At 36.8% G+C, this 12,673-nt stretch overlaps 1 protein-coding gene, 1 non-coding gene and 1 pseudogene across 2 annotated transcripts; 2 read left to right on the forward strand and 1 right to left on the reverse strand.

Moving 5' to 3' along the window:
• The first annotated feature begins 1,445 nt into the window (after positions 1-1,445).
• LOC133285008 (glyoxylate/succinic semialdehyde reductase 2, chloroplastic-like) lies at positions 1,446-1,870 on the forward strand (annotated as a pseudogene).
• A 3,964-nt stretch (positions 1,871-5,834) lies between these two features.
• On the reverse strand, positions 5,835-5,941 carry LOC133285014 (small nucleolar RNA R71). The gene has a single exon (XR_009747962.1). It is a non-coding gene; the product is annotated as a small nucleolar RNA R71 (small nucleolar RNA).
• Positions 5,942-7,352: 1,411 nt separating this feature from the next.
• LOC133285009 (uncharacterized) lies at positions 7,353-9,140 on the forward strand. The gene is made up of 2 exons (XM_061482160.1): positions 7,353-8,768; positions 9,102-9,140. Exons 1-2 carry the CDS (start codon positions 7,353-7,355, stop codon positions 9,138-9,140), a joined length of 1,455 nt encoding a protein of 484 aa, XP_061338144.1.
• The last annotated feature ends 3,533 nt before the right edge of the window (positions 9,141-12,673 follow it).

Genomic DNA, 12,673 nt, shown 5'->3' on the forward strand with positions numbered 1-12,673 from the left:
ATGATAATTGATTTAATTACATAACTGTTTAGTTATGTAACTGTTTAAAATGAATTAATTTAATGAATTTATGTAGGCGGTTATACTTATTGGATTATCAGTTTTAAATTTATTGTTTCTCACTTATTGTTAATTTTTTGTTCTCTCCAATCTCACCTTCTCTCTTCAATCCACATAATCGGAAATTCTACAATTGGATAACGCTGATTATAAGACTTACACGTGACTCTAAATGGTATTAATTTTTGATTATATGAATAGGTGACATTAAGGTAATTTGTCTAGAAAAAACGTTGTTGGTAGAGACAAAACCTACATCATTGATTTTTATGCTTCAAAAATATTCGTCTTCGGCTATCGGCTGAAATTACTTTGAAAAAACTAAAAAAAAAAAGTAATTCAACTAAAGAACGAGAAAGTTATTTAAAATAGATAATTGTTATTGATAGGTGCATTTATCATAAACGGCAAAGTTGTTTTTCAGAAGGATTGTAAAGTGGAAAATTTTCCGTAATCTGTCCATAAGAGTTGAGTTGTATTTCATTTTTGCCGAATAGTGCATAGAAAAGAAAAAGAAAAAGAGAGTTAAAGTTACAAGAAGCTTTGTGCTATTAATATTATAATTATTTTGGAACTTTAGAAGATCAAAGAAACTTCCACGTCATGGATAAAGATTAATATCGCTAATTCAATTTATTTATATGAAAATATGAATTTCCGATTTTTAATTTTGTTCTTGTGCGATGAACCTAAAAGTGAAAAAACACAAATTGATTGATGAATGGTTACATTTCTTCATATGGAATTTCGACCAAGAAACGCTGGAGTTAAGCGCAATTTCCTGCTACCAGTTCAAGATTCGATCGACTAACAATTACCCCACCGTTTATACGAGAAATCCTTTGTCCATTTGTGCTTTCTACCAAGCACCCCAAACAAAAAAATACTAATAATAATAATAATAATAATAATAACCCTAATAATATATAGCAAATTATCAATGACGGAACTAGTGGAAAACAAAAAAACTCTAGTGACCATTACGCAAACCAAGTCACACATTAAGGATTTTCAATATATTTATTTTCTTATTTAAACATCCATTTCCATCATGGTAACAAGCACAACCATTTGTTTGAGAGCATTCATTTGTTAAACAATTACCTCAACAGTCCGACGGAAGACAAGGTGACGAAAGATGATAGTGAATAGAGCCACACAAAAAATAAAAAAGTAAAATTAACAAACGTTTTTTCGGAAATTTTTCCAAGGAAATTCCCTGGCCAAAAAGCAAAGACTAATCGCCTTAAGATGAAAAGATTACGCGATTGTGAGTACAGTCTTTACCAACAAAGCATTTTTTACACACATGATTATGTTTAAAGACCCAACTATCTATCAATTATGTCGGACTTTACGAAACAGTTGTTCCCCTCTTGGACATCATGGGGAAATCAAAATTTTACCTCGGTGATGTTGGAAGTGGAGCTGCAGTGAAACTAGTTGTCAATATGATCATGGGCAGTATGATGGCGTCCTTCTCAGCGAGAAAGTTGGGTTGGATCCATGTGTCTTAGTAGAGGTAGTTTCATAGGTGAAATTAGTGCTCCAATGTACTCAACCAAAGGCCCATCAATGATACAATCACTTTACCCAACTGCATTCTCTGTTAAGCATCAACAAAAGGATCTAAGACTTGCCCTGGGTTTAGCAGAGTCTGTTTCCCAACCTACTCCAATTGCAGCTTCAGGCTTCAGCTAATGAGTTATATAAAGTTGCAAAATCCCATGCTCTTAGTGATCAGGACTTTTCAGCTGTCATTGACGCATTAAAATCCAATTTAACAAATGTTGATTTACAATTATTTTAACTGTAATAAAACAAAAAATATAAGAATGATAAATCTAGCTTCTATTAGGCATAACGGCCTCTTTATATATTACAGCTTTTTTAAACAATCATATAAATGTCATTTAAAACTACTAATACTTATCATGTAGTATTTTAGATTCGGTGTATCTTTTATTAAAATTAAGAAATATAAGTCAATAAAATTGATGATAATGGTGAGCAAGTTGTTAAAATCGAGATCTTACTTAGGATCGGATGGGGGTAAAAAAAAATCGTAATCGTAGGATCAACACGGATATTAAGATCGATTCTATTACCTAAAATAAATAAAAAATATTCATAATATATATATAATATATATATATATATATATATATATATATATTATGAAATTTAAAGTCATCAAAAATTTTGCAATATTTATCAAGACTTAATTGTTATAATAATAATATATTATTAGTGTTATTATAACAGAAAAATCATAAATCCCATGTTTTCATTATAATTTTTTTCAATTATAATAAGATTAAGATATATTTTTTTGAAGGTTATCTATAAGTTTTTTCTAAATACAAAATATATTTGTACAATAAAAAAATACAATGTAAAGTTTTGAAATAGTGATTTAATCTATTAATATTTTAGTTCAATAATATTTGCTTTCATGAATTGTGAAATAAAAATTTAAAGAAATATATTTTATTTTACTTAGTCTATTATTTCAACACAACGCATACTTCACGTGAAAAGCTTTAGCCTTTAAGACTTACTATCTCCTAGAATTAAAAAAAGAATCATTTTTTTCAATTTCTGTCATTGAATCCCTAAAAAAATAAAACTTGAGGAAAAAAGAAAAGAAAATCCCAGAAGGAGAAAGTGATAGAGACACAAAAGTAGCTGATGTACAAGAAAGAAAGGCGAGGATTAAAGGTTGTCCATCTTGGGCAATAGACTACATTCATTAGTAGTAGAATACTAATATAGGAGTTGTATACAACCGAGTGACCAAATTAGTTGGCCTTCCCACGTGGTTAGTTAAGCTCATGTGGCAGTAGTTAGTTGAAACATATAAGTAATGCATGTTGTAACAGATGTCATTGATTGAGAAATATAGAATACGCTTGTCCTTCTTTTAGATATTGGTTCTTCCTTCTGTTACAGAGAATTACTCTGTATCATTGGTGCCTTCATTGCTGTGGATTCAACGACCACCATTTTTGCATGCAAGGAAAGATGAAGATGCAGGAGCTGGCTGATGAATTTCTGCAATATCGTGAGCAGAACAATCAAAATAATCAACGAATTGAGCAACTTTTGATTTCCATGGAGGCTAGGTTTCAAGAATTGCAGAGAAATTTTAGGGAAATTCTACCTCATATTGCGAGATCGTCTTCTGAGAGTACTTCCGCACATGATCCACCTCCACAACATTGTGTTCTTCAGAATGCTTCTTGGAATGCCGATGTCCCCAGGCATGTCTTGAAGTTTGTGAAACCTGAGATACCCAAATTTGATGGTAAGGAACCTAATTCTTGGATCTTCAAGGCTGAATTATTTTTCAAAATTCAGCAGGTTCCAGCACAGATGAGAGTGGAACTCGCGGGTTTGAGAATGGAAGGTGTGGCAGTAGATTGGTTACAATGGATCTTTAATGGTGGAACTGTTCAATCTTGGGAAGAATTTGTTCGTGCAGTTCGTGAGCGCTTTAGACCATCCAATTACAAAGATGTTCGTTGAGTATTAGCTAAGCTGTTGCAGAAAGGATCTTTAGTGGATTACATGGCGGAGTTTCAAAGATTGGTGAATCAAGTTTCCAATGTAAGTGATGATCTCTTAATGACATTCTTTGTGGCTGGATTACAACCGGACATTAAAGGAGCAGTACAACTTCGTTGGCCATCTTCGCTTCATCAAGCGATGCAATTAGCCATTGCTTATGACAGTTGTTGGGTGGTTTGCTGATGGTGGAAAATATAAGTTCTGATAGGGGACGTTCCTCTGTTCTTGCAGAACACAGATTCGTCCCTTAGTTCCAACCCAAGTGCGCAAGTGCACGCATCAAGTAATAAAGGGAGTATTAATGCCCAAATTATCGTTCCCACGAGGATAGAGTGCTAATTATTGTTTTATCACTGTTTATAAAGAGTGAAAATGAGAAGAAAAGTTAGTAAATGAACTGTCTGGTCAAACGTTCCCTACTGTCTTGACAACGTTCCTCAGGAACAGTAGGTTCAACCTGATGGCAAATAGTTGCTCGCTGCGTTATGTATGTGATCCTTCCTGTTTAGAAGAAGGTGAGATAACAATCATTGGAGTTTTTATAAGTACTAAAATAAAATAAAACTACCAAAACAGAAATAACTATAATCAAGAGACAACAGGGTGGTGGTTAAAACAGTTTAACAGAAGGAACGGATTCACTGCTTCACTCTTAAAGGGGCTGTTTTCTCTGCTCTTGACCGAAGTTTTTTGTATTTCTTTGGCTAAGTAAGCTATATTCATTGTGCGCCAATGGAAATTGGGTACATACTGAGAAAGAACTTCAATAAGGAAGGGATTTCAGACAGCTTAGCCATTGGAGGAAGGTAGATGTCATGGCAAAAACGCTACTGGTCACCTTAGGAATAAGGGGTCAACTCGTCCATTTTAAGGTTCTGAACTAAGCACCTGTTGGAGTCAAGGGAGCCGTAGGAATATGGAAACTTGTGAGCCATCTAGACCATGAGCTGAGGAATCAGAGTTGGCAGGCAAAGAAACTGGGACAAAGCCAAAAGGTGCTCAGTTTTGAGCAGAGAAAACAACCCCTTTAAGAGTGAAGCAGTGAATCTTTTCCTTCTGTTAAACTGTTTTAACCACCACCTTGTTGTCTCTTGATTATAGTTATTTCTGTTTTGGTAGTTTTATTTTATTTTAGTACTTATAAAAACTCCAATGATTGTTATCTCACCTTCTTCTAAACAGGAAGGATCACATACATAACGCAGCGAGCAACTGTTTGCCATCAGGTTGAACCTACTGTTCCTGAGGAACGTTGTCAAGACAGTAGAGAACGTTTGACCAGACAGTTCATTTACTAACTTTTCTTCTTATTTTCACTCTTTATAAACAGTGATAAAACAATAATTAGTACTCTATCCTCGTGGGAACGATAATTTGGGCATTAATACCTCCCTTTATTACTTGATGCGTGCACTTGCGCACTTGGGTTGGAACTAAGGGACGAATCTGTGTTCTGCAAGAACAGAGGAACGTCCCCTATCAGAACTTATATTTTCCACCATCAGCAAACCACCCAACAAGTTTTTGGCGCCGTTGCCGGGGACAGAAACACTAACTGTTGTTCTTATCATTGTTTTCTAACACATATACTGTATATCTGACTTTACTTTTTTATTTTTTTCTCTTTATCACTGAATCTGTTGTGCATATCTATATACCCTGTGTTATTGGTTTATGAGTGAAGAGTTTGAAACAGACTCTAACCACTCCATTGAAATACCTGAGTTTCTCTTTGATCCTGAACCAGAACGTACACTCCATAGGAGAAGAAGGAACCTCAGAGAAAGATTTCCTGAAAACATGGTTGATCACAATAATAACAATGAAGAGGTTCCCCCTGAACAGAACTTCAGAATTTTGGCTGCTCCTTTCAGGAACAGACCAGACAGGGGAGTAATCTCCCTCCTGTAGCACCCAATTTTGAACTAAAACCTATCATGTTTCACATGATTAGAGAAGCAGGGGTCTTCAATGGACTCCCTGCAGAAGATCCTTACACACACCTCACCACATTCCAAGATATCTGTTACAATTTTAAAGCTGAGGGTGTAACATAAGAGAGCATGAGAATGAGGTTGTTCCCTCACTCCTTAGGCTTAAAAGCTAAAACATGGATGAAAACTCTCACCCCTGGATCAATCCACACATGGGAAGAACTCTCTAACAAGTTCATAGAGAGGTTTCTCCCAATGTCTCGACAAGCAGATGTTAGAGCAGAAATCTCTAACTTCAGAATGATTTATGGAGAAAATCTCTATGAAGCATGGGAGAGATACAAGGACATCATAAGAAAATGTCCAAACCATGGGGTAGAGAGTTGGGAAGTGTTACAATCTTTCTATAAAGGACTTGATCATACTTCTCAGTCTCACTTAGATTTTGTTGCAGGAGGATATTTTTTTACAGGAACACTTGAATCAAGATATGAAATCATAGAAGGGACTACTGAAAGATGTCTCCAATGGCCAATAGACAGAGTGAGCCCAGTGAGGAAGCCAGACATGCTAGAACTAGATAAACAAACTGCCATGGAAGCCCAGCTGGCATCACTCATGAATGAAGTGAAGAACCTAAAAGCCGACTAAGAAGCACCAAGGATGGAGGTTTTACAACTCACAGCAACTGAAACAGAACCATGCTCAGCCTGTGGTGACCTTCATGACTCAACAGACTGCCCATCCACTGCATTAGTGTGTTATGCAGAAAATTTTGGCAATAGGAACTTCACCAGAGACAATCAACAAGCAGGACGAAATACACATTCAAGCCCTGGAGGAACTATCATTAAGGATCAGAACCACAACACCCAATGGAGGCCACCCATTAACCAGAGATTATTCAACAACAATCAGCAGCAGTATCAGCAAGGTAGCAGCAGTGGAACGTCTGAACAAAGAAGAAACAACTACGTTCCGTTCCACAGAGATGACCATCGCATCAACACCCTGGAAAATTATGTCAAGGAATATGTCACCAGGAATGATGCAGTGGTCAGGAACATTGAGTCCCATCTAGGGCAGATTGCTGCCAACCTTCAAACCAGAACACAAGGATCATTAGCAAGGAATATTGACGTTCCTTCAACAACCTCGCCAAAAGTAACACCTATCTCCCCTTCAGAGCAAATCAAAGCTGTCACCTTAAGAAGTGGGAAAGCCACAGCACAACCCACAGTTCGACCAAAGGAAAAAGAACAAACTAAAACACCTGAAGCAGCCCCAAAAGCACATCAACAATTACCAGTTACAGACGAACAGAACCCAGAACCTGAAAAGGAAGCCAACAGCCAACCAATCAGTCCAACTCAAAGCAGGCAAATATCAACAAAAAATTTTTTCCCTCAAAGAACAAAAAAACAACAGGAGGATAAGCACTTTGGAAAGTTCCTGGACATTTTAAAACAACTTCACATCAATATTTCTCTGGTGGACGCACTAGAACAGATGCCCAGGTACGTAAAATTCATGAAAGATGTCCTCTCAAAAAAAAGAGGAATAACGGAATATGAGACTGTGAAAATGACACAAGAAAGTTGTCAATACTTAGGCAAACTCCCACCTAAGCTTCAAGACCCAGGAAGCTTCACCATTCCTTGCATTATAGGAAACACGTACTAAGGGAAAACCTTGTGTGATTTAGGGGCCAGCATCAATCTCATGCCCCTATCTGTCTTCAAACAATTATCCATTGGACCAACTAAACCCACCACGGTGACCTTGCAAATGGCAGACAGATCCATCGTCAAGCCAGAAGGGAAGATTGAAGATCTGCTAGTCAAAGTAGATAAATTTATCTTACCTACTGACTTCATCATTCTGGATTATGAAGCTGATGATGATGTTGCCATCATTCTGGGTAGACCGTTCCTAGAAATTGGAGGAGCAGTTATCAATGTACAAAAGGGGGAACTAACCATGAGAGTTCATGACGATGAGATCAAGTTCAATATTGTCAAAGCAATAAAGTTCCAGGATGAAGGAGAAGACTTGGAAGAATGTTATGCTCTCACTTTGTTAAACAATCAACATAGCAGAAAAACAGAGGAAGAAGAATACGAGGAAGAAGAAGAAGACCCACAACAAGAAGAGCAGATTTGCTATCTGCAAGAAAGAAGGCCTGAACCTTTGATAAGAACTAAAAAGGAGAAGCAGCTCAAAAGACCTTCTTCAGAAAAACCTCCTGAGTTAGAACTAAAACCCCTTCCCCAACATTTGAAGTATGCATATCTGGGGAACAACAAAACCCTTCCTGTGATCATTTCTTCATTTCTTACCAAGGAACAAGAAGGACTGTTGCTTGACAAGCTAAAAAAATACCAAGGAGCCATCGGTTGGACCATAGCTGATCTCAAAGGTATCAGTCCCTCATTTTGTATGCATAAAATATTATTGACTGGTCCTAACAGTTTTTCAGTGGAACATCAAAGAAGATTGAACCCTATAATGAAAGAAGTGGTGAGAAAGGAAGTCATCAAATGGCTGGATGCAGGGATCATATACCCAATATCTGACAGCAGTTGGGTAAGTCCTATCCAATGCATCCCCAAAAAGGGAGGCATCACAGTGGAAAAGAATGAAAAGAATGAGCTGATACCTGTGAGAAAGGTTACAGGATGGAGAATCTGCCAAGATTACAGGAAGCTCAATAATGCCACCAGGAAGGACCATTTCCCACTCCCTTTTACAGATCAGATGCTGGACCACCTAGCAGGAAAAGAATACTTCTGCTTCCTTGATGGATATTCAGGGTATAATCAAATTGCTTTGGCACCAGAAGATCAACATAAAACCACCTTCACCTGCCCATATGGAACGTTCGCTTTCAGAATGATGCCCTTCGGGTTATGTAATGCACCAGCAACGTTCCAGAGGTGTATGTTGTCAATCTTTTCCGATCTAATAGGTGAAGGAGTAGAAGTCTTTATGGATGATGTTTCAGTACTGGGGACGTCATATGATCATTGCTTGAACAATTTAGAAGAAGTCCTTCAAAGGTGTCTGTCCTCTAATCTAGTGCTTAATTGGGAAAAATACCACTTCATGGTGAAAGAAAGAATAGTCCTGGGACACAAAATTTCTAGAGAAGGACTGGAAGTGGATCAAGCCAAAGTAGAAGCTATAGCAAAAATGCCACCACCAGTAAGTATAAAAACCTTGAGATCTTTTTTAGGGCATGCAGGCTTTTACAGAAGGTTTGTTAAAGACTTTTCCAAAATAGCTAGACCTTTATGCCACTTATTAGAAAAAGATATAAAATTTGAGTTTAACTCTGACTGTGTGAAAGCTTTTGAATCTTTGAAAAATAAGCTCATTACCACGCCTGTCATTGGATAAGCCAATCTAACTCCTTATTTGACCTTGACCTCTATTTATTATATACCTAGCATTCCTTTCAATTTAATCTCTGTTAGCCAGTTAATTCATTCTCTTTCATGCACTGTTACCTTTTTTGACCAATCTGTCTTTATGCAGGATCCAGGTATGGGGAAGACGATTGGAGTGGGTTGTTAGTCACGAGGTCTCTACTATCTAACCTCACCTCATTCTCGAGTGGCATGCTCTCTCATAGATTCTCCTCAACTAATCCACAGTCGTCTGGGTCATCCAAGGCTCTCCAAGCTTCATCATATGGTTACTTTTTTATTCGGTTACCAGTCTTTAAATTACCAGTCTTGTTAGCAAGGAAAGCACACTTGTTCTTCCTTTGCTAATTGAGTCAATAAAAGAGCTGATACTCCCTTTTCTATTGTTCATTCTGATATTTGAGGTCCGAGTCGAGCTATGTCCATTTTGGATTTTCAGTATTTTGTAATTTTTATTGATGATTTTTCTCATTGTACTTGGGTTTATTTAATGAAAATCCGTTCTAAATTATTTTCTATCTATCAAAATTTTTGTGCTGAGATTAATACTCAATTTGGTGCTTCAACTCGAGTCTTATGCAGTTATAATGAGAAAGAGTATGTCTCATGAATTTCTGCTTTCTTGGAGCAACATGGGGTGTTACACCAAATCACCTGTCCTCACACTCCACAACAAAATAGAGTGGCCGAACGTAAAAATAGACACTTGGTTGAAACTACACGTATCCTTCTAATTCATATGAATATTCCACTCCGTTTTTGGGTAGATGCTATTATCACTTCTTATTTTCTTATCAAGCGATGCCCTCTTCCGTGCTTAAAAATGAAGTCCCACACAATGTCTTATTTCCAGGAGCGCCTTCCTATCTACTGCCTCCGTATGTATTTGGGTGTACCTTCTTAATTCATGATCTCCCTCCAGAAAAAGATAAATTAACACCCAAGGCCTTCAAGTGTATATTCTTTGGTTATACTCGCTTTCAAAAGGGGTATCGTTGTTAGTCTCCAAACCTCAAGCGATACATTGTGTCTGCTGATGTCACCTTCATGGATCAACAACCATTCTCTAGTTCCTAAACTTCTATGTCACAAATTGATCATATTATTCCAATTTCCTTTGTTGATTTGTCTTTACCAGTTGCAGGTGTCAGCCTACTCCGATTGACTCACCGTATTCAATAATTGTCTCTTCCCATCCGGAGCCTCCATAAGAGATTACTCCAATTTGCCATCGCAAAGATATTTGATCCACTCGCAACCTTCATCCCCTTTATATTTGCTTGAGTTATGACCAAATTTCTTCACAATATTTTTCCTTTGTTTCTAGTCTTTCTTTTTTTTCTATTCTTAAGACCACAAGTGAAGCACTATCTCATGTAGGTTGGCGCCAAGTGGTGATTGATGAAATGACAGCACTTTAATCCAATGGCGCATGAGATCTTGTTCGCACTCTTCCCGGAAAATCTGTTGTCAGTTGTAGATGGGTATTCATAGTCAAAGTTGGTTCTGATGGCACTGTTGACCGCCTCAAAGCCCGCCTAGTGGTCAAGGGATACACTCAGATTTTTGGCCTTGACTATGGAGAGACTTTTTCTCTCGTTGCCAAGATGGCTTATATTCATTTGTTTCTTGCACTTGCGTCCATTAATCACTAGCTTATTCTTCAACTTGATATAAAAAAATGCCTTCTTACATAGTGATTTGCAGGAAGAAGTATACATGGAGCAATTAACAGGTTTTGTTTCTCAAGGGGGTGTTCTGGAATAGTATGTAAGCTTCATAAATCTTTACATGGCCTAAAGCAGTCTCCTCGAGCCTGGTCCAGTCACTTCATTTCTGTTGTTCAAGCCTTCAGTTTAGCCCGAAGTGATGTCGATCATTCTATTTTCTATCGATATAGCTTGTCTAGTAAGTGCATCTACCTCCTGGTCTATGTTGATGACATCATTATTATTAGCAATGATCAAGCTGGAATTTATAAGTTCAAGAAATACTTATTTAATCAATTTCAGACCAAAGATCTTGGCAGACTTCATTATTTCTTAGGGATCGAAGTGGCACAATCCAAGTAGGGTATTTCCATTTGTCAAAGAAAGTATGCCACAGATATCCTAGAGAAGACTAGTATTTCAGGATGTAAGCCCATTGATATACCTATGGATCCTAATGTCAAACTGTTACCAGGACATGAGGAGCCATTGGCAGATCCCAGTTGTTATCGCAAATTAGTTGGAAAATTAAACTATCTTACCGTAACAAGGCCGAACATTTCTTATGCAATTAGTGTGGCAAGTTAGTTCCTTGACTCTTCTTGTGACTCTCATTAGGATGCAGTTGTCAGGATTCTTCGATACATCAAAAGAGCACCAGGAATGGGTTTGTTATACACAAATAAAGGAAATACGGATGTGTGTAGCTATTCAGATGCTGATTGGGCAAGTTCTCCTTCAGATAAACGCTCCACTTCGGGGTATTGTGTTCTCCTTGGAGAAAATTTGATCTCTTGAAAAAGTAAAAGGAAAACTGTGGTAGCCAAGTCAAAATGAATTCACACATGATTAATTGAATGTTTATACATGAATTCAATGTGTATTTAATTGATTGGTGTCATTGGATTAAAGTTTGAATGCATAAAAGTCGTGAAAATCTATTATATGTGATTCAACCATTTCAAGTTAATTGCGTATCCATGTTGTATAATTTATTTTGAATGATGTTATATGTACTTGATGGATAATAAAGTGTAAGTGGATGGTTGGTTTAAGTTTTTGAACTTGTGAAAGTAATTTGACACTTAAAGGACATAAATTAATGATTTGAAAGCTTAAGTTCAAGTATATGTTTTGATGCATGAATGAATGTTAAAGTGGTGTAAAGAATGATGAATGAGAAGCATGAAAATGTGTGTGGATGTGTTGTGTGAGATTTGACCATGTTTGTTTAATTTGGTTGGAATTGAAGTTAATTGATAACTAAACTATAGAAACTTAAATAAAGAGTGTGTAAGTAAGTTTGAATGATTAAGTCTCTAATTGTTAATGTGAGAATGTAGGTTTAACCTAAAATTAAGTGTAAGAGTGTAATGTGGATTGGACAAGATATGAATCTTGTGTTACAAGTTGTTGTGTGTATGTCAAATCTGATATATATCTGGGTACAGGTGTGAATCGGGAGATACTTGAATTTGACTTGATTACTTGTTGTCCAAGTAAGCTTGCTAGGAGCTACTAGAGGTAAGCTTTTAGTTTAGGAGGATTCTTCCTCTTTGTTTGTTCTACCGGGATTTTATTATCTTGGAGGTATATCTGTATGTTTGTGTTTTGTGGTAGTCAGATATATAGTATAGCTGTATTCATATAGATTATAACATGATTTGATGTGATATGATTTGTGGTATATGGGTTCTTGTACAATGAACATTTTCAGATAGACCATTAGTGCACCTGGACTGGTTGGCTCTGGTTGCTGTTGAGATTTAATTCCGGGAGTTATTTGTGCAGACGAGTAGTCTGATACTATTCTGTGATTATATGATCTATGTTATACTATGTATATGACCTTTCATGCAGGAAAATGAACTCATTGGTGGAGACTTCTCCATAAACCCTGAGTTTATGAGATTTATTTCTCACCCCGTGTTGTGAGGATATATTTCAGGTATTCCAACAGATGTTGATCAGT

Source organism: Gastrolobium bilobum, unplaced genomic scaffold, assembly GCF_033153095.1.
Source record: "Gastrolobium bilobum isolate Gb01-03AN ecotype WA unplaced genomic scaffold, APGP_CSIRO_Gbil_v1 utg55986, whole genome shotgun sequence".
NCBI lineage: Eukaryota > Viridiplantae > Streptophyta > Magnoliopsida > Fabales > Fabaceae > Gastrolobium > Gastrolobium bilobum.

Coding starts and splice junctions, on each gene's coding strand:
- LOC133285009 (XM_061482160.1), top strand. CDS start 7,353: ATGGCAGACAGATCCATCGTCAAGCCAGAAGGGAAGATTGAAGATCTG. Junction 8,769..9,101: donor TAGCAAAAATGCCACCACCA/GTAAGTATAAAA, acceptor GTCTTTATGCAG/GATCCAGGTATGGGGAAGAC.